Genomic DNA, 20,280 nt, shown 5'->3' with positions numbered 1-20,280 from the left:
ACTATTTAGGTTGTATTTTTTTACATACATTTTAATAAACATTATTTTTTGCCTAGATGAATAGACCTAGCAGGTTACAGACATAGGAATAGTCACACTAAATACAATTAAAGGCACTTGTTAGGAAAAAGGCTATAATAGACATGTTGACACTTTTCCCAAAATGTCTGTCTATAGCTGGCTACAAGCACAGAATGCAAACCATAACATAATGTGAGTGAAGAACAGAGCTAATTCACTGATTTTACAATCATGTACAATGTACAAGCCTCACATGTGCAGATCAGGTCCCAGAATTAAAAAAATACTGCATGAAACTGCTACTGATGATACTTTAGACAGTTGATCAGCAGTAAAGTGCTAAATGTTTTTTAAGAATGCATTACAGTTCAGTTAAAAAACGGCCTATGAGCGTAATTTAACAGGTTTTCTTTTGTATTAACAGTAAAGTACTGTTTTTAGCAATAACAGGTTAATACTGTTGAAATCCTGCTGTAAATTAACAGCAATTGTTTACAGTGTAGACATCAATAACCTATAGAAAAGCAGTTCCACAGTGCAAGTATAGCCAAAAGGAATGACAGTGTTTACAAGCTTTTCAGTGTCTGACTGTGTCCGTCTGCAGTTGCCAGTGCCCATTTGGATGGAAGGGAGCACTCTGTTCTGAGACGGTGTCTGTGTGTGATGTCGAGCACAGCCCCCCTCCTCTGTGCGCCCACGGTTCCACCTGCATCCCTCTCCCCAATGGATATACCTGCCAGTGCCCCCTGGGGACTGCGGGACTCTACTGCGAGAAAGGTTTGCATCATTGAACCCTAACTGTATCATTATATGTGTCTTTTTATTTATTTAATAAGACAACACCTTCACTATTCAATTATTTAACTGCTATGTTGTTTTACTTGTTCAGCTGTGACCATCAGTGATCCATTCTTCAGCGGTAACCAGTCTTCGTGGATGTCATTCCCACCTATGAGTACCAGACACAGGACTGTTTTGCAGCTGCAGTTCCAGCCTTTATCACCTGATGGCATCCTTGTCTACATGGCACAACATCTCAGTGCCAGAGCCGGTGAGGACATTCAATTCCAGCTTTATTCTAATGATAAATATTATGTTTAATGTGCAGAATGTCAGTGTGTTGACATGTAAGAACCAGGATCACTATTTTCTATGTACTTCCACCATTGCACACATTATACAAACCAGTCATTCTTGGTTACTACAGTATAATGAAAGAATATATACTATGACTTTTTAAAACATTTTTGACAACTTATACTATTAATTTTTATATAATTATTTTTACATATTATATGACTTTTCGACATACTTTATCACTTTTTTATTTTTTGACATGATTAACTATGACTTTTTTGAACATTTTTGACATATTATGCCATGACTTTTTTAATTATTTTCCACATACTACACTATGACTTTTTCATTTTTTCAACATACTATACTTTGACTTTCTTTTGACATACTATACTATGACTTGTTTTTTTAACATACTATATGACTTTTTTATTTTTTCGGCATACTATACTATGACTTTTTTTCCACATACAATACTATGACTTTTTAATTTTTTGAACATACTATACTATGACTTTTTTTTCTACGTTCTATATTTTGACTTTTTAAAACATTTTCGACATATTCTATAACTTTTTTCGACATACAATATTATGAATTTTAAATTTTTTCGACATACTATACTACGACTTTTTTTCAACATACTACACTATGAGTTTTTGTAATATTAATCAGACTATACTTTGAAGTTTTACCGACATTCTATACCATGACTTTTTTCGACATACCATACTATGATTTTTTTATTTTTTCGACATACTTTACTATGACTTTTTTCGACATAATATATTATGACTTTTTTAATTTTTTCGAAAATAATATACTATGACTTTTTCTTGACATACTATTGAATGACTTTTATTTTTTTGACATACTGTACTATGAGTCCTTAATTTTTTGGACATACATATGACCTTTTTTCCACATACTTTACTATGATTTTCTTTCCACGTACAATACTTTGACTTTTTTTAATTTTTTGAACATACTAGACTGACTTTTTTTTTTTTTTCGCCATACTATACTATGACTTTTTTTCAACATAAATACTATGACTTTTTAAAACATTTTTGACAACTTATACTATTAATTTTTATATAATAATTTTTTACATATTATATGACTTTTTGACATACTTTATCCCTTTTTTATTTTTTTGACATAATATACTATGACTTTTTAGAACATTTTTGACATATTATGCCATGATATAGTATGTTGACAAAAAGTCATAGTATAGTACGTCGAAGAAAAGTCATTGTATTGTATGTTGAAATATTATATTTATTAAAATATTTAAAAAACAAAGTTTAAGTATAGTATATCGAAAAAAAAAAAAAAGGCCATAGTATAGTATGCGAAAAAAGTCATAGTATAGTATGACAAAAAATAAAAAGGTCAGAGTATAGTTTGTGAAAATAAAGTCATAGTATAGTACGTCGGGAAAAAAAATCCTGGTATAGTATGTTGACATTTTTTTTAAAAAGTCATAGTATAGTATGTCGAGAAAATTAAAAAAGTCATAGTATAGTAAGTCGAAAAAATCTAAAAAAGTAATGGTATTGTATGTTGAAAATTTAAAAAAAAAAAAAAGTCATAGTATAGTATGTAAAAAAAAAAATTAGTTAAACATTGCGAAAAAAAAAAGGCATAATATTGTATGTGGAAAAAATAAAAGTCATAGAATAGTATGTGGAATTTTTTTTAAAAAGTCATAGTATTGTATGTTGAAAAAAGTCATAGTATAGTATGTTGAAAAAATCTAAAAAGTCATAGTACAATATGTCGAAAATAAAAGAAAAGTCATACTATAGCATGTCGAAAAAAAAGTCATAGTATAGTATGTCGAAAAAATAAGTCATACAGTATGTCAATTTTTTTTTTTAAAGTCAGTACGTCAAAAAAAGTCCTGATATAGTATGTTGACATTTTTTTAAAGTCATAATATGGTATGTCGAAAAAAAGTCAAAGCGTAGTATGTCGAAAAAATAAAAAATTCATAGTATAATACGTCGAAAAATGATGGAGCGCCCCTAGAGCACTAGGAGAACATTTTATTAACTCGTTCCCTCAAGTTAGTAAGTCGTTCCCTCGAGTTACTAACTTGAGGGAACGACTTACTAACTTGAGGGAACGAGTTAACAGCTGTGAACAGGTGACGTTAGAACAATGTTCTACAGTAGAAATAGTAGGCGAACTGACCCTTTAACGAGAAAGAGCTTACTAATGAAATGTATTACTGTTTTATTTTCTTCCTGCAGGAGACTTCTTCTGCCTCTCCTTGACATCTGGGTTCGTTCAGCTGCGATACAATCTTGGGGATGGCACCCACGTCCTGCAGTCTGTTGAGCGTGTGGACTCGCGCGGCAGGACCTGGCACACAGTGAAGGCTGGCCGAGTTGGTCACCAAGGCTTTCTCAGTCTGGACGATAAGGAGATTAGAGAGAATGTGACTGAAGGGATGACCACCCTCGATGTTGCTACAGATATCTTTGTCGGGGGCGTGTCCACTCTGAGCTTCGTCTCCACGGATGCAACTGAAGGGGAGCCACTGGGCTTCACCGGTGGCTTAAGAGAACTTCTGCTCAACGGTGAAGAGTTTGAGTTAACGGAGACGGGCGCAATAGGCGGAGTCAACGTAGGGGACTGGGATGGGACCGCCTGCGGGTACAAGGTGTGCCAAAACAGAGGTCGCTGCAGTGCAACAGGAAGTGGCTCATTCACATGTGTATGTCAGCCATCATGGACTGGCTCTGTGTGTAACCAGTCTGTAAACTGTGTAAACAACATCTGCAAACATGGTTCTTTATGTGCTCCATCTAGTGTCACCTCATACCGCTGCATATGCCCTTTAAGATGGGGTGGGAGGTACTGCGACACAGAAATAGTCACAGACACGCTCAAGTTTGTGGGAAGCTCATACGTTTCATACCAGGACCCGAGATACAACACAAGGGATTTTAAATACACACAGGTTTCTTTCAGCTTCCACACAAGCTCAAATGACAGTGTGATAATGTGGATGGGAAGGGCTGAACACGAAGACGACGACTACCTCACAGTCGGACTTGAGAACGGCCACCTCAAAATCGCTGTCAATCTCGGAGAGAGACTTTCCCTCCCAATAACTTTCAGAAATGTCACACTGTGCTGCAAGACGTGGCACAATGTGTCCATATCTTTAAACAGCACAGTTATCCAGGTGTTCTTAGACAATAAGAGAGTCCTTTTCCAAGACATGGACCCGTTTGAGCGTTACGTGGCCTTAAACTATGGCGGTCAGCTCTACTTTGGAGGATTTGAATTATACAGAAATGTATCGATCGTCACTTCTGGGTTGTTTTCAAAAGGCTTTGAAGGAAGTCTCAGAAATGTTTATTTGTTTAAAGATACCAAGCCGCTGCTGTTTCTCAATGATAGCGAGGGTTTTAATGTTTATGAGGACAATGGCTAGCAGTGAAACTCCCTTCATGACGTGATCTCAAACTTGATGTAAGTTGTTTTCTAACTACAAACTAGTCCACAAGGAGATTTGTGTAACACTAGTTATTTTTTTTTAAAGGCAATTCTAGCGCCTCACTATAAACCAGTCTATAAGGAGATGTGTAATACTAGTATGTTTTTAAAGGTAATTCTGTATCCAGGTGGTTTTACGTTTAAACATTTAGAAAGACATAAAAGATTTTTTTTTTATAATCAATAATAAAAAAGGATTAGCTTTATTACGAACTGTACATAAACACAGTGCAAAGGCACACTTCATCTCTAATGTATATTACAAGCCAAAATGTACATACTTTTTCAAAAAAAAGTAAGTTTATAAAATATTTAAGCAATTTAAAAGAATTTAAGTTTGGGAAAAAAAAGCAAAGCTGCTGTTTAGATCACGGTCCTCAGTTCAATGTTTTCTGTGTTACATTCATGCCAACTTAAAAATGTTCACCAAATGGTCCATACTTATTTTTGTACCACGAGACTGAAAACATTAACTGATCATTTGTGGTCGGCACAGCAGCTCAATATGAACAAGATATATATACAATAAAAAGGTTAAAATTTTTGAAATTGTTCCAATATTCAGTTCTTCTTGGTTTTGAAGAGAACACGTCTACAAAGTTCTTCACAATACCACTGAAATGATATTTCACTTTGGCTGCACCGTCAATAACATAAAAAGGAACTTCTATGAAGGAAATGGCGTATAAGCTGCAGACCGCTGTATAAAATAACAAACAACTTCACTGTTAGCCAATACAGCCAAAGTGTTTTGAACCAGCCACGTGACCAACAAGCCAACAGTCTCTTAGAGCCTCCAACGCTTGCTAGCAAGGCTTTAAAAGAAAACCCAACATAATTAACTGTCTTTTGAACTTCTCCGTCCGTTCTCATAATCAGAGTCCCGTCTATGTCGGTGTCTGTCCTTATGACGGCTGCTGTGATCATCGCTGTGGTGCCTCTCTTTCCTCTTCTCACCATAGCGGTCGTCTGAGTGTCCGTGGTGCCTACTCCTCTCTCTGTCGTGGCTGCGGTCGCGCTTTTTCTCCCGGTCGTGGTGTCTGCTCTTTTTCCCGTGATGAGTGTCCCTCTGATGGCTGTGCCTCCCGTGGTGGTCTTTCTCCTCAGTCGTTCGTGGCCTCTCCCACGGGTCACTGTATCGCTCCTCTAGACGCCTATAGTCTTTGGCCAGGGATGGAGGTCGGCCAGCTGGTTCGGGGTAGCTCTCGGCGTACTGCGATTGAAGTCCGGGGAGAGCTTGTGAAGTGCCGTCCTGAGCCCACGGTGCACTGTGGTTCTGATGCTGGGTGTGTGGGATGGAGAACGTGTCAGGAGGAGGACCGGTTGGGTATTCGTAGCTGCCAGGTACCTGAGGCTGTTGCTGCTGTGATGGGATTGGTGCAGCGCTGTTGTATACTGGGAGAGCTGATGCCATTACTGTGTCGTGTTGGAGCTCAGAGGCTTCTGTGTAACACACTGCTTGTGGTCCTTGGACTGTAGTTGGATATAGTGTCTGAGTTACTGTAGCACAAGCTTGGGACATGTCAGGACCTTCATTTTCACCAGCGAATGATGGAATAGTTGTTTGCTTTTCTTCCTCAGGTTTCTTCTTGGCCTGAGAAAGCTGTAAAAATCCTTGGTGAAATAGTGTAACCGGATCATTTCTAGTGCTGCTCAACACGGGAACGGGTTTGGGACTCGAAGGAGCTGGGTGGCTGGCTTCATCCTTTTGTATCACCGTTGTTTTATCTTCATCCACGCTGGAATACGCGGAAGATTTTTTCAATATTCCACTTAAAGGAGGTTTTGAACTATTGGTGTGAGCTGGTGCAGCCTGGGATTCTGACTGCGACAAAGAGCTCCCTTCAGACGGTGCTTTTTCAGAGTCAGACAAAAGGCCTGCATCGCCTTCGTTTGCAGAGGCAGCGCTGCTCGTTTCAGTCCCGCTTTGAGCTGCAGACAAGCTTGCCAGGAATGCTTCAGTCGATACATCTGGAGGCTTATCTTTCAGAGAGACTGGTGCACTGTGTGTCACCACTGCAGCATCCTTTCCTGATGAGTTGTTTGCAGCAGATGTATCAGTCGGGCCGGATAGCTCCGGTTCAGCTTTAACAGGTTTAGCTTCTCTCTTCTTGATGACAAAGCGCTCTCGTTGTGCAGCAGTTGTTGTTGGACTTTTCAAGTTTCCAGTTGATGCCTCAGACTTTGGAACTGGTCGCGTGTTCTGGTTGTCGTCTGCTGTTGTTGCATGTTTAACTCCAAGATCTGGCAGAGGCGGTAATTCCCCTCCCCAGCCTAGTAACACACCTGGAAGAAAGCGCAGTGGTTTTTGGGGTTCCTGACTGCTGGTCTCCTCTGATGCAGATGGTTCTTCCAAAGCCTCTGTAATCGGCTCATCAACATCTTCAGTAGTGTTAAGTGGTTTGTCCTTCTCTTTTTTATGTGGAGTAGTCAAGGAAGAAAGGAAGATTTTCTCTTCCTCCTCTGTTGCTCTGGTTTCTTTTGCAGAAACGATGATGGGCTTGATTTCAGGAATAATCCTGGCAGTTTCATTCATCTCCACGGGAAGAAAATCCATTTTCGGTCTCTGGCGAATAATGAGTCCGAGGAGAAGGTTGGCGCGGTTGTTTTCTAAACCTGTCAAATGAAAAAGATTAATTTGAGTTTAAAATATGAGAAATTGTAATGTAATTTACAGAAAGGAGATCATTTAGTGTTCAGGTTACCTGGCCCATCAAAGGGAACAAGCTGATGTGGAACTTTTTCAGTGGCTCCCAAAGGAATGAGATACATGTCCTTCACTTGTTTCAGGTTATTGGACACCACCCCGAAACGCCTACGACTGCTGAAGTAGGCATACAGAAGAGTATAGGAGATCTCATCTTCGTCCGTCTCAGGGGAGAAGCGAATCAGGCACACCTCCTTTTAATGAAAGAAAAAGCATGTGTCAGTAAAATCTGCAATCATTGTGCAAGAAGTGGACCATAACTCTTCAATGGAGCAGCTTTATAATGCATCACATGACATTACAAATCTGGATGTTAATTGTCTGGACATAAGGGTGGGTGATTAGATTTAATGACTGAATTTTACTAAAGGCTGTATAATCCCTTTAAGAAGGAAAGCTGCCAAAAACTCACTTTTGTTCCAGTTGCCCGTATCTTCTCCAAGTAGTCCCACACCGTCTGTGGACTTATCCTTCCGCCAACCTGAATGCTATCAGGAAGGTCCTATTGGAAAAAAGAAGAAAGATCAAACCTTACTGACGGTATTTAAGTCTAAAATACTTTGCAGCAGCTATTCAAACTCGAAATCTGTTCAGTTATGTCCGCTTTACCTCAGTCAGGTTGTCCAAAATGCCTGAGACGGGAAAAGCTTTTGTCGCAAACTTTGCCACAGAGTGCATATGAATGAGTCCTTGCCACGGGGACTCCAAGTTGGAAAGGAAAATGGCCTCTTCTTCTCTTCCAGGTTTATGATCCGACCTGTGACAAATATAAGGGAAATGGAGCAAGCTTGCAAAGATGAGTTGCACACGAGAACCGCAGTGTCAGGAATAACTGCTTACCTTGCTTCATAGCCTGAGTGAGCGCTTCGAAAGCTCTCCTCTAAAACGGTGAGGTGCAGATCGTCGTCGATTGCGGGTGTCGCTGTGCTCTTCGTCTCTTCAGGTTTCGTGGACTGCCTCCTAACCACTGTAGTAGCAACTTTGACCACTTTGGTTGGTACCTCCTCTACAGGGGGCGCCATACGACCTTATTGAAATAAGAAAAAAACATAACACAACAAGTCGGTAACTTAGGATAGTGACGCATAAGCAGAAAAACATGGCAACAAAGGTAGAGCTTAAAGGGATAGGTCAGGTGTTTTGAAGTGGGGTTGTTTGAGGTACTTATCCATCGTTGGTGTATGATTTACAGTAGATCACGGTCGGCACGCCCCCAGCATCGGGAAACAGATAGGAGCACCGGAGCAAAGCAATACAGAGTTGTGGACAGGGCCAGCTGAAAAACATATTTTAGCCACCTAAAAGAAAGGCTCACCTACACATATCAATCAGTTTAAGTATATTCTATATTTAGAACATTTTTCGACAGCAAACCGAACTTAAAGTGAAACGTATCCATGCCGTTTTTGTCATCTGAGTTGGCTTTGAAGGGAGCATAGATAAGTTTCACTCTCAGTTCAGTTCCCTGTCAGAAGGAGAAGGAAAGGGCTGTCTGGCAGCAAGATGAAGCGGTGAAAATATTCAAAAAATAGCATACACTTAAACGGATATAGATTTTTTTTTAGGTGAACCTTTCTTTTAGGTGGCTAAAATATGTTTTTTCTGCCATCCACGTCCACAGCACTGTATTGCTTTGCTCTAGTGTCGGTACTTCGGTCTGCTTCTCCAAACTGGGGGCGTGCCAACCGTCATCTACTCTAAGTAACAGGCTTACTATGGATAAGTACCTCATACAACCACACTTCAAAACACCCGAACTATCCCTTTAATGGCTAAGATGAGGATCTTTTGTTCTTGTGTCAGGGTTTACCTGTGCAGATTTTGCAGTGTAGATCAAATAAGTGAGACTTGTGTTGGCTGGTGGTGTCTTTCTCCGTGTTGGTGCTCTCGGCTTTGTCCTCAGGGGTTTTTGGTGGTTCCGCTGAGACTTCAGTCACTTTAGGAGGAGGCTCAAGCTGGCAAGACAAGAGAAAAAAATAAAAGAAATTGAAGCGGACTCTTTTACTAGTAAATATAAAGTAATGCAGAGTAATATTCGTCTTGTCCCTTACCTCTGCAGGCTCAGGTGCCTTCGCTGGTTCTTGGCTCTCAATTTCAATTTCACCTTTGTGTGTTATCTTAGTGATCGGCCGTCTCTCGACCTCTCTTTCCTGTTTTTCAATCATCTCAATAGTCTGTAAAATGAGGAATTTTATTATTACTTTTTACAGGGCTACTGAATATTTTGCATTCCAAAATACAACCATCCTTTAAAAAAAGATGTGATAAAAAAGAACATCTCACAATATTATGTTAATACTACTTTCTGAGGTTAACTTTAACTTGACCTTCTTAAAATTATGAGCTGTTAATTTATAATTTTCTGTGAATTTATGCAATAAAATTAGTAAGAAATCCACAACAAAGAGTTAAGTATTACTTACATGTCGGTTCTCCCTTTGTCGCCAAGCAGCCAACTCTTTCGAGGCCAGTTCCTCGGGGCTCATTCGAATTAGGTTACCAGGAGAAATCTCCCCTTTGAGAACCCTCTTAAAGAGGACCTAAAGAAAAATAAAAATAAAAAAAAGAAATAAGACAAATGTAACTATATTTATATTAAAACACCAAAAAAACTTTACATTTGGATCATGTCTGATTTAAAATGGTACTTACATTATTTTTAGTATCTTTGAGGTTGAACATTAAGCTTCTGTACTTGTTCTTGTATTTGTTGTCGGTGTCTTTATACAAGTGAAAAAGCTCTCTCTCTGTCTTCTTGGCAACTTCAGAGGCCCTCTCCACTGAGACGCTCAAATCAGACTCCTTCAACCTAAAGTGTAGAAAGTATAACGTTTGGTGCACTTAGTTGTTTGTTAAGTTTTTCAATTAAAAAAAAACCTTCTGTATTTACACAATTCTTTTAATTACTTTCAGTCATGAAATACTTACCTCTGTATAAGGATTTCTTTCAGAGAATCACGCACACTTCGCCTGATTGCCTCCACAGACACCGGTTTCTTTGAAGATTGAGTCTTACTTTTTGTCAGATAAAAGCCTATGAGGATAGAATGACAATATTTATTGAGCAGGTGGGGGAAATCTGTGACCACAAGGATTACAAAATATCAAAGATTCAACACAGCATTGTGATTACATTATATAATATCTAAGAAAGGACAATGCGATTTTTTTCATCCTCTTCTGTATTGAACAAGAATGCAAAGCAAGTTGTAGATGTTATTGTTGATGATTTTCAGCAACGTTGGTTTTGTGGCCACATTTGGGTTTCCAATAATAGAAGCAAACAGTAACAACAGAAGCGACACAACAAAACTGTTTGCTGCTATTTTAAGAGACCCTTACCCTACAGATACACTCTATTTTTTTGTTTTTAAAATGCGACTCCCCGTATTTGTGACTCCCCGCTCACTTGATGTGTTGCAACTCAACTGTAAACTTTGTTGAGTTGTCAAAAACAACAGTGAGCTGAAATCGGAATCATGCTACACCCAAATCTCCCCTGTCATCAGCGTATGGACAGTTGTAGCATTCAAGTATAAAATTTGGCTTCAGAAGTCTTTAAAAGTTTAGTTCATACACTTCTTTTCTGGTTGTAGAGATATACAATTAACAGCCTTTGTTCAAAGTCTTGAGCATAATTTGGTGATGACATTTGTCACAAGTCGTATCTGAACTGGCAGTATAAAGGTCTTAAGAAGTTTTTCAATTTATACAACAAAAGCCTATGTATCACCCTATGTATAAATAAAATGTTTAAATTTGATTAAAAAGTATTCATGTGTTGTGACTGTCTTCGTTCAATCTTGTTTACATATTGTAAAACATTGAACCATGAACCCAGCCACAAGTCTGCACTTCGACTCAGGTTCAACATATGTTTCATTAAACCTAACAACCGCAATCAGGCTGTCCTACGACGGTGGTTATCAGCTCGATAAATCAACACAGGGTTTCCCAATCTGGCTATGAGCGTGTTCACATAAAAGGGGTGGTGTTTGGACATGGACAAGTCTACTGTCAGCAGAGCGGCATATTTTACAAATGAAGACTAAGACTCCTGACTAACAGCAACACAGTTGCAGCTGCCAAATGCAGGAAGGACAGCTGGCAAAAAATTGCCAACTATGTGAATGTGTAAATTATCAGGCTTATAATATCACTGGCCCATCTAGATCACGAGTAGATCTGACTATAATTACATTTGTGTATTCTGTTAAATGAATGTGTTGCTTTGATGTATTCTTATAGAATAGAATAGAATAGAAGATATATTTTAGGCATTTATGACTATTTTAACCTTATTCTCTCAGCTGCAACCCCAGCGGTATGAAATGGACATGGGAGCAAATAATATGTATGTCATAAAAAAAAGTCATTGTATAGTATACCATAAAAATGTAAGGAAAAAAATCACAGAGTAGTATGTCAAAAAACAGAACAAGCCAAAAAACAAACATATTTTTCCATTCACAGCCCCCAAAAAATTACCTGTTTTATGAGCTCCTTCTCTGGCATCTGAGGACTGCCTTCTGTCAGGATCCTGTTTTAGGAGAGACGTGCGAAAAGCACATTAGACATATTAATTCATTCAGTCATTAAAGAAAATATCAACAAATATGAAGACATTAAAAAGACACCACATGAAATATGATACCCCCCGCCCCTGGCCAATGGTTTAAAAAAAAAAACACAGGGTGAGTGGGAAAATGTACTAAACTTTGGTGAGTACACCATGTTTACCACACACCCACATGCAAACCTTCTGTAGAGGCAAAGTAAAAGCAAAAAGACAACAAACCCTTGTTTAGTGGTAACACTGGCTATGATTAATATCAGAGGATGAATTAGCTGGGGGGGCAAATAAAATATCTTTTGTATATGAAACATTTAAATAAATGCATGTTCAAACAGCTTTATTAAAGAACTCATGGTGACGCCGTTCACCTTTCTTACTGGTCTGACCCCCCCTGATGGGATATTCTGGGACGGTCCCGGTTGGGGATTGGGAGACAGCTTAACATCCTGGACCTCCGTCTTCACTTGAACTTCTGGTTTGGCTGCAATCGGGGGCTCTGGCTCAACCTTTTTGCTTTCCTCCTCACAGCACTTCAAGCACACGTACATCTGGTCCTCCTCCTCCATTTCGCGTACTTTCGTCAGGTCCAGACCAACGCAGTCGCCGTGGAACCAGTCGTCACAGCGTCCGCAGCCTACCATGAACCTAAACAAAGTACGGATATTATTAAAAGGTGTTTTAGCAAATAGGCAGTCTGATCACCAGGTACGCTCTGAACTAACAAAAAGGGAATTGTAATATTGGTGTCATTTTTGTTCTGTGCCATACACATAAATGCCTATAAGCCAGTCAGGTCTTTTGATAATTGTACATCATTAGCTTTCACCCTCCCCTCATCATATCCATCATTTCAAGTCTTTAAGGAACAGTGTGTAACATCTGCTGACATCTAGCGGTGAGGTTGCAGATTGCAACTTCTCCCGTGTGCTAAGCGTGTAGGAGAACTACAGTGGCCGACGTGAAAACGTGAATAGCCCTCTCTAGAGCCAGTTGTTGTAAGAGTAGCGTAGGTCATTTGGAGAATAGCAGAGCCAGTGCGTATTGTGTTTGTAACGTTACGTGGGAAGTAGGTAGTGAAGCAGAGAGCGGCGGCGAACGTGTGTGAGCGAACAAGTGAGCGAGAGGAACAGAAGACAGAGTTAGTTTAGCTCTGGGAATATCAAGTGAATGTACAGTGGAAGTTGCAGTTTGTGCAGAAATAAATGCTGCAGCTATCAAGACCAACAGAGGTTTCCCGTGTCTTGATTCCCAGCGGCTGAGTGGAGTGATGGGGGTTAACTCCGGAGTGAGTAACGTTACCGACTCCGGCCCAAACAGGAAAAGTTAACACAGTGGTTTGTCTGTTCTGGGCTACTGTAGAAACATGGCGGCCGGCTGCACAAAGAAGACCTACTCCCTATGTAGACCTACACGGCTCATTCTAAGGTAACAAAAACACAACAATTCCTATTTTCAGGTGATTATACGCTAAAGTAAACATGCTTATTAATATTACATTCCATTTTTGCCAGTAGATCCCCTTAAATGTTACACACTGGTCCTTTTAACTCCCTCAAATATTGCATGCTGTGCTGAGTAAATGTAGAACTATCAACAATTCAGTGTTGGTCACAGTTCTGTAACAAAAACCTCAACTGTCAAGTTAAATCTGCAACATACCGTAATTAAGTTTGACTAACAAATTAGTGATCTGTCTCGCAACACTTACATGTTATTGTGGTGTTTTTTGCACTGGCCACAACAGTTGTTTCCATCCCATACAATCTCACTGTTGGCGGGTTGCTCCTCAGCAGCTTCCTTCTTCACAACAGGAGCGTTGTCTGGAATGAACAGCTGCGGCTCATCCACGGAGATGCTTCTTGAAGTTTTGCTTTTCTGTCTTTGGAGGATCTTTTCAGGCTTTTTCAGTTTCTGCCCTCCTTCCTCAGGCATCTTTAAAGATTGGCCTGGACGACTGGGCATCGGGTTACTGGTTTCAACTTTGGAGATATTGGGAGGATGAGTAGGTTTAGTTGGTCCCTGCTGATCCACACGGTTGCCAGATGATGGGCTTCTCTTCACTACAGGGCTAGGTGTACTTGGTGATTTTGGCTTCACTTTACTCTCTCCTGTGCCCTGTGTCTTCTGCATCTTAGTAGCATGCTCACTTTGGGTGATTTCTGCAGGCCTTTTCAAAGGTGAAACATCTTTCTTTTCCTTCAGAGATTTCATTTTGTGCAGGTCTCCTCTTTGGACTTTGGATGGCATGTTTTGGGTTACTTTATGTCCCTTAATCATGTTGTTTGGTTTACCTGAAACCAAGTCCTTATTCTTGTTAGAAGTCAGTTCTTGTTTCGACTTGAGCAGTGTTTTGTCCACAATCTGTTTTTCCTTGTCAGTCTGATTACTAACAGTAGTTCTGTTGTTCTCAATGTTTTGTGGCTCGTTGATGTCGTCTTTTTCTTCACTGACTGGCTTTTCCTTTTCAGGAACACTCTGATTGTCAAGTTTTGTCTCTTGCGTGCAGGCACTCCCCATTAAAGTCCCGTTGGAGGTCTGCACGTCGTTAGGATTCACATACGGGCCCAGCCCAAGGGCTACATCATCAGCAGAGCCCTTCTCTATTACTTCCACCTCTGCCACATTCTCAGGTGTTGGTTTCTGTACATTGACAGCATCGTCAGGCAGCACAGCAAACCCAATGTCCCCAGCATACGAAAAAACACCGTCAAGGCACGCAGACTGGCTCGCTTCAACATTTTGTGTGTAAGAGGGTCCAGGAAGCAGCTCAATCCTGAATCCTGCAATTGTGACTGTCAGTCGTCTCAATACAACGGAAGGCTTCAGCCATATCCCACCATTAAAATCATTAACATCAACACGTCCTCCAAGAGTTAATTCTTTCTTCAGCTGGATGCCTTTAACTCCTTTCTCAATAAGAAATGACTTCTGTAGCCTGTTCGCTGGTTTCTTTCCTGGTCGTACTCGGTCCATGGCGTTGGTGGATGTGTTAGGAGATTCTGGGCCACTGCTATATTCTGTTTCAACAAGAAGGAACAAAACATAGAAAAATGTGTGTCACACAGCTGTAATTTCAAGGTGTCATACGGTGGAAACAGGAATCTAAATGAGCAACTTACCGTATTCTGAATTACTTGGACGTTTCCTCCGCCTGCCAACAGGTTGCTTTACTTGTGTGGTGTCTGCAACTGTCAGTTCACTGCTGAGGCCTGTGGATGCTGAACCATCAGTGAGACCTGCAACAGCCAAAAGAAATAAATGTAGTTTATCTCCCTGTGTGTCAATGTAAGGGCCAAATCTACAAAGAAAACAATATTTAACACTGATAGAAAGAGAAATGGCAATCACAACGGTTGAAAATTAGCCATTTGGCTGACACTGGCACATTAATAATGACGCATCATTGTATATTGTCTTTTTAAAATGTCTCTTTTAAAATCTAATAAAATAATAAATATAAAACATTACTGAATTTCCCTCAGCTGCTCTACGTCTTCACCATTTCAAAACATATCCATGACATTAAATGGGTACTGGTGATTTGTACTACTCAAAATAAAACACAGTTTGAATGTGATATCTGATAGTGCTAATGCTGACATTAAAATGTTTGTATACAAACAGATGCTGACAGTGAGGATTTTCCCCTGCATATCCAAATCTAGGGCGATCTGCCTATGTGATTCATTTTATCAACCATCTTTCAGGTGGTTAGCTGAACGTAGACGCTGCTGAGAGAGCTGAGACGTAAAAATTTAAAACTGAGCATATCAGAGAAAAGTCGTTGCTGATGAAAACATGTTAGTAAGCTGTTAATGTATACTTAAAACATCTTCTACCAAGTTTTCTAGTTAATTATGAATGGCCTATATTGTGAAGGAGCCACATGAACTGTAACTTAACTGTACAATAATTTGTGCAATAATTAAACTGTGCAATACCCTGGCATTTATACTGTAAATTCTATTTCCTTACATTTATTTATGTTTATATAAGAGCAACTGTAACATCCCAATTTCCCTCTGAGGATCAATAAAGTATTTCTGATTAAGTTTTGGTAGTAGCTGTTAATCAAGCTAGTTGGCTTTTAATCGAAGTTTGGAATCAGTACATATCAACATTTTTACCATCTATTTTGTCTGTTGACGTACCTGTTGAGCCAGCAACCTCCTGAAAAGTGGAGTCCTCATTGTCCAGCAGATTGAACTGAGAGGTTGCGCATCCAAACATGGGGTCTTTGTCACTGAGCATGTTCTTTAGTGAATCTTCCGGTCGGAGTCCGGGCCCAAACTCATTACCGGCTTCACATTCCTGGTTCTGACCTGTTACCAGGGAGTCGTCCAACTGGTCACTGGGTATTAAATGGTTAAAGGTGTCCACAGTATCCATGAATGCTGCTGCCTTCCTGCATGAAAACAACACAGACAGAAGGGAGAGAAGGCATCAAATGACCCATTTTGATCAAGCAAAATTATATCAATAATGCTTCAAGACAGCTATCATGCACCACGTCCATCTAACTGGGCTCAGGGGACCATTATGGTTTAATCTCAAAGTGGCTTCAAAACAAAGATCTTCACACCTTCACATGTACATATACAAATACACACATACTTGATTACAGTACATAAAAGCGCACAAAAAGTTACAGTGTACATCAACAAAGTATACAACAAACAGACCAACATAAGGGACAACATCAATTCAAAGAAAACACATGCAGTTACACTGCAATGCCAGTCAAAAGAGATTTAAATTGATTAAATTTGAATTAATTAAAAGGGATTAGCATGTCTAAATTCACAAGCTTCTGCAGATTGATCCATTTTTGTGGAGCACAGTATTTAAGAGCCAATTTCCAAATCTTAGTATTAACTTTACTTTCAAGGACCAAATAGTCTTGAGACCTGGTGCAGTGTGAAAAATTGATCTATAGGCTAGTTAAAAAGACATGTACAATAGTCAGTTTGCCAAGAAGTGCTTTGCGCTACACATTTCTGCTGAGTTGGGCTTCCTTATTATGTACTTTAATTTCATTAGTTTCTGTTTTCAGTCATGTGATGATAAAGAAATGGGAAAACAGAAGTAACATAGGCAACATTAAAGGATTTATGTGTTAGACTGGCCTACTCACTAGGGATGCACAATGATATTGGCACATCATCGGTATCAGCAGATAAAGGCTTTAAAATAAGAATATCGACATTGGCCATTAATTAAAATTTCCTCAGATATGACACACCAATAAGATGACTCGTATATGCACACGAGGCGCGAAACGTTGAGGAAGCGGGTGCAAAAACAAATATGTCTACGGTGTGGAGGTATACTTGTGAAATAGGTAAAATTTGCCCTTGTTATTTTCAGGATTGTCTCAGGGATAGCATCATCCAAGCCTGTTAAAGTATGATGATTTGTTTTCAGTTTGTTTGAACATGTTACATAAAAATAAATATAACATGTTTAACCTAAGTTGAAGTAGTTTTCTTGTTTTTCTCAGTGAATGTGTACATTTTGAAAAGCATTATGTCTGCATCTGCCAGTGGGCCATCACAATAACAGTAGACATAATAACATGTTAATTCAATTACAGGAGCAACTTGATGTTCTCTGCAATTGGGTTGAAAAAAATATGTGCATATATCATATTGTCTGCCACTTCTGAAATATATGTAGAACGCTTCAGAATTGTAAACACTGAATCAGTGCAAGACAGTATAAATATGGAATATATCACGTAACTTTAATACCTGACTATTTCAAACTTAGGAATTGCTTTTTAAAATAGTATTTATTAATATAAGGAAAACATTTCTGCCATGGTGGCAGGTGACCTGGAATTTCTACCTGCTAATTTCATTCCCTGTTTACAGGTTACCTTAATTTACCTATTTGCATATTTGTTTATTTTGGATAAAAAAGTATTTAAATTGTGGATAACCTTTGTTTGCTTTTCAATAATCAGAGAACCACAATGTTATGTTTATTTTTAGAAGAAGATATCTGTGTCTTTAGGTTTTGAGTGGGGGTCCAACATGTGTCAACTTTAAGGGCTCCTTTCTCCTTTAATGATTGATCAATCTGATTAACCAAACTATGCTTTAGCACTCCCTCATACAGGTTACCATGTAGGAAAAACTCAAATCAAAAGGTGATTGATTTCATACATCATTTGGTATTGGAGAAGATTCGCTATACTACAAGAGGGTGTGCTCAGAAATGTCATGCTATATGGAGGCCCTTTTTAATATATATAGAAAAAAATGGATACAACTGACATTGAAGTTTTAAACTGCTGACCCCATATTACATATAATTCATAACTTATACTTAGGTTTTATTATTTATTTATTATTATTATTTTTAATTTACATATTTTTGTAGGTCTTTTCCTTTTTTTATTCTTTTATTTGTTTTTGTTTGGTATATGTTTGATTTATGTTGCTATCGGATTTAATTCATTTATATGTATAAATGTAATTGTTTATTAAATTAACTTTGCTTATTTAATGGTGCAGTAATATTGTTATAGGAATGGGGATGGGGGGTATAATTTGTTTATACAATTATTTATTGGATTTAGATAGATAGATAGATAGATAGATAGATAGATAGTAACTTTATTAATCCCTAAGGAAAATCAAGTTTCCAGCATCACAGTTCCATAGTGCAAAACATGTTAGTAAAAAGGCAGTAAAAAAGTTAGTAGTACAAAGTACAAAAAAAATGTACCAATGTTTTCTTTTTTCTGTAGCTGCTTGCCAATTCTGTATTGATTAGTACATGGACATTTGTGATTATATATATATATTTTTTACTCTATTGGTGATCTATCAATTTGTAACCCCACCCTATATAATTTTGCTTAAATACCAATAAAAAATTGATCACAAAAAAAAAAAAAAAAATGTACCAGATATAAAAATACATGGATTTTGTAAAGAATACCAATAAAAAGACTTTGAGCAAGGTGATTGATTTCTGCCTGAATGTCTCTTACAGTTGTTGCACACAGAGTGACAGACAGCTATAAACTTCTGTGATGCCTCTCATCAGCTGTACATGTTGCCAGGTTTGCAGCGTTAAACCCCCGTCGCTAGCATCACAGTGTTTGACCATTTCCGTGGGTCCGTTCACGTTTGAATAAAACATGTGCACTGCTAATAAGCGTGAGGTAATGTTATATTCATGCAACTCCTATGAGCAACTTGGAGAGCCTTCAAAGAGAGGAATGTTAAATCACCTGTTATTTTAATACAACTAATACAACCTTGAGCAGGCCCATAGTGAACAAGTGCATGAACCAAAAACACCAACATTACTTAAATATAGCAGCAAATCTCTAAACAAATTGATTTAATGTCACCTAATACAACTTAATATGAGACACAACGTTCATCTGATGAGCTAGCTTAGCTTAGCTTCTCCTCAATGAAGCTAGTTAGCATGCTAACGTTAGCATGGCAGCTAACAACAATCCGCTGCAACTTATAAAAGGAAGAGATAACTCACCGTTTTAAACTCTAATAATGTTCCTCTAAATATAATTTACATTATTAAAAATACGTGTCAGAAAAGCTAGAATACATAAATGTATAAATATATAAGTTAAACATGCTAGCTAGGTTAGCATTAGCATAGCTAGGCCTTTTGAGCTACCAAGTTAGTTTGCAGCCTGCTCGCATGCAGGTCGTTAGATGATCACGCCCACGTGCATCTGTTAGAGATATGTGTCCTCATGTATGTGTGAGACTCTTACCTCTCTCTTACTTGCAATGGCTGAACCAGACTCGTGTAAAGGTTTACATGCTAGCTCACAGCTGCTGCCAGTAACTTCCTCCAACTCCTCGGCCGTCTGTGGCTGCTGCTGCTGCAGAGAGCTGACAGGCAGCGAGGAGCGTCACGTGGTTTCTGTTTACAGGTAGCATAGCAGCTGATACAGTATACAGATATATGAACACATATCTATATCTACAGGGGGTTTTCAATAGGTATGGTTTGTGAACAAGAATGCAGAGGGGTTAACTGTCTTGAAGAGCAAACTATGTTGTTTGAGTCAACTTTTCAAAATGTATATATATGTATATATAAATTATTTTATTGTTTTAAATTTTATTTATTTTACTTGTGTATATTCTTTTTACTTTATCTATTTTTTTTGTATATAATATGTTGTTCCTGTATCTATACTGGCTTATTTTATATTAATATTAGGTTTATTAAGTTTCTTTGTACCGAGAATGTTATTATTGGGGACGTTTGTGAATGTTTGTTCTGTTGTTTCAAAATGAACAAAAAACAATAAATATAATATTGAAAAAAAAGATTAAAAAAAAGTTAAAAAAAAATAAATGTTAATTTGTTTCCATATATAAAAAAGTGA

At 38.4% G+C, this 20,280-nt stretch overlaps 2 protein-coding genes across 5 annotated transcripts in view; one reads left to right on the top strand and one right to left on the bottom strand.

The window, feature by feature from the left end:
• Nucleotides 1-4,843, top strand: part of LOC119495593 (protein eyes shut homolog) — a 102,873-nt gene extending 98,030 nt beyond the window's left edge. For both annotated transcript variants that reach the window (XM_037782225.1, XM_037782224.1), the window contains exons 25-28: nt 626-798; nt 911-1,072; nt 3,360-4,660; nt 4,727-4,843. In XM_037782225.1, coding sequence (XP_037638153.1) covers nt 626-798; nt 911-1,072; nt 3,360-4,552 — 1,528 coding nt within the window. In that variant the 3' untranslated portion in view covers nt 4,553-4,660; nt 4,727-4,843. The remainder of the gene's footprint in view (nt 1-625; nt 799-910; nt 1,073-3,359; nt 4,661-4,726) is intronic.
• On the bottom strand, nt 4,718-19,815 carry phf3 (PHD finger protein 3). 3 transcript variants are annotated; one of them, XM_037782221.1, is made up of 16 exons: nt 19,657-19,815; nt 16,049-16,313; nt 15,017-15,133; nt 13,606-14,914; nt 12,266-12,542; nt 11,810-11,861; nt 10,250-10,355; nt 9,974-10,130; nt 9,745-9,861; nt 9,373-9,495; nt 9,132-9,276; nt 8,162-8,348; nt 7,931-8,078; nt 7,734-7,823; nt 7,320-7,515; nt 4,718-7,230 (listed from the first exon to the last, which is right to left on the bottom strand). In XM_037782221.1, the coding sequence occupies exons 2-16, from the start codon at nt 16,284-16,286 to the stop codon at nt 5,453-5,455; spliced, it is 5,040 nt and encodes a 1,679-aa protein (XP_037638149.1). In that variant the 5' UTR covers nt 16,287-16,313; nt 19,657-19,815; the 3' UTR covers nt 4,718-5,452. The 3 variants fall into 3 exon arrangements, with proteins under 3 accessions (XP_037638149.1, XP_037638148.1, XP_037638150.1); XM_037782220.1 differs by having other exon boundaries at nt 16,049-16,302; XM_037782222.1 differs by having other exon boundaries at nt 12,275-12,542; nt 16,049-16,302.
• Between the last annotated feature and the right edge of the window lie 465 nt (nt 19,816-20,280).

Source organism: Sebastes umbrosus, chromosome 10, assembly GCF_015220745.1.
Source record: "Sebastes umbrosus isolate fSebUmb1 chromosome 10, fSebUmb1.pri, whole genome shotgun sequence".
NCBI lineage: Eukaryota > Metazoa > Chordata > Actinopteri > Perciformes > Sebastidae > Sebastes > Sebastes umbrosus.
Note: the sequence above shows the minus strand (reverse complement) of the source record. Positions and strands in the feature narration are given on the sequence as shown.

Coding starts and splice junctions, on each gene's coding strand:
- phf3 (XM_037782221.1), bottom strand. CDS start 16,286: ATGGATACTGTGGACACCTTTAACCATTTAATACCCAGTGACCAGTTG. Junction 9,862..9,973: donor TCAAAGATACTAAAAATAAT/GTAAGTACCATT, acceptor ATTTTTCTTTAG/GTCCTCTTTAAGAGGGTTCT. Junction 7,824..7,930: donor TTTTGGACAACCTGACTGAG/GTAAAGCGGACA, acceptor TTTTTCCAATAG/GACCTTCCTGATAGCATTCA.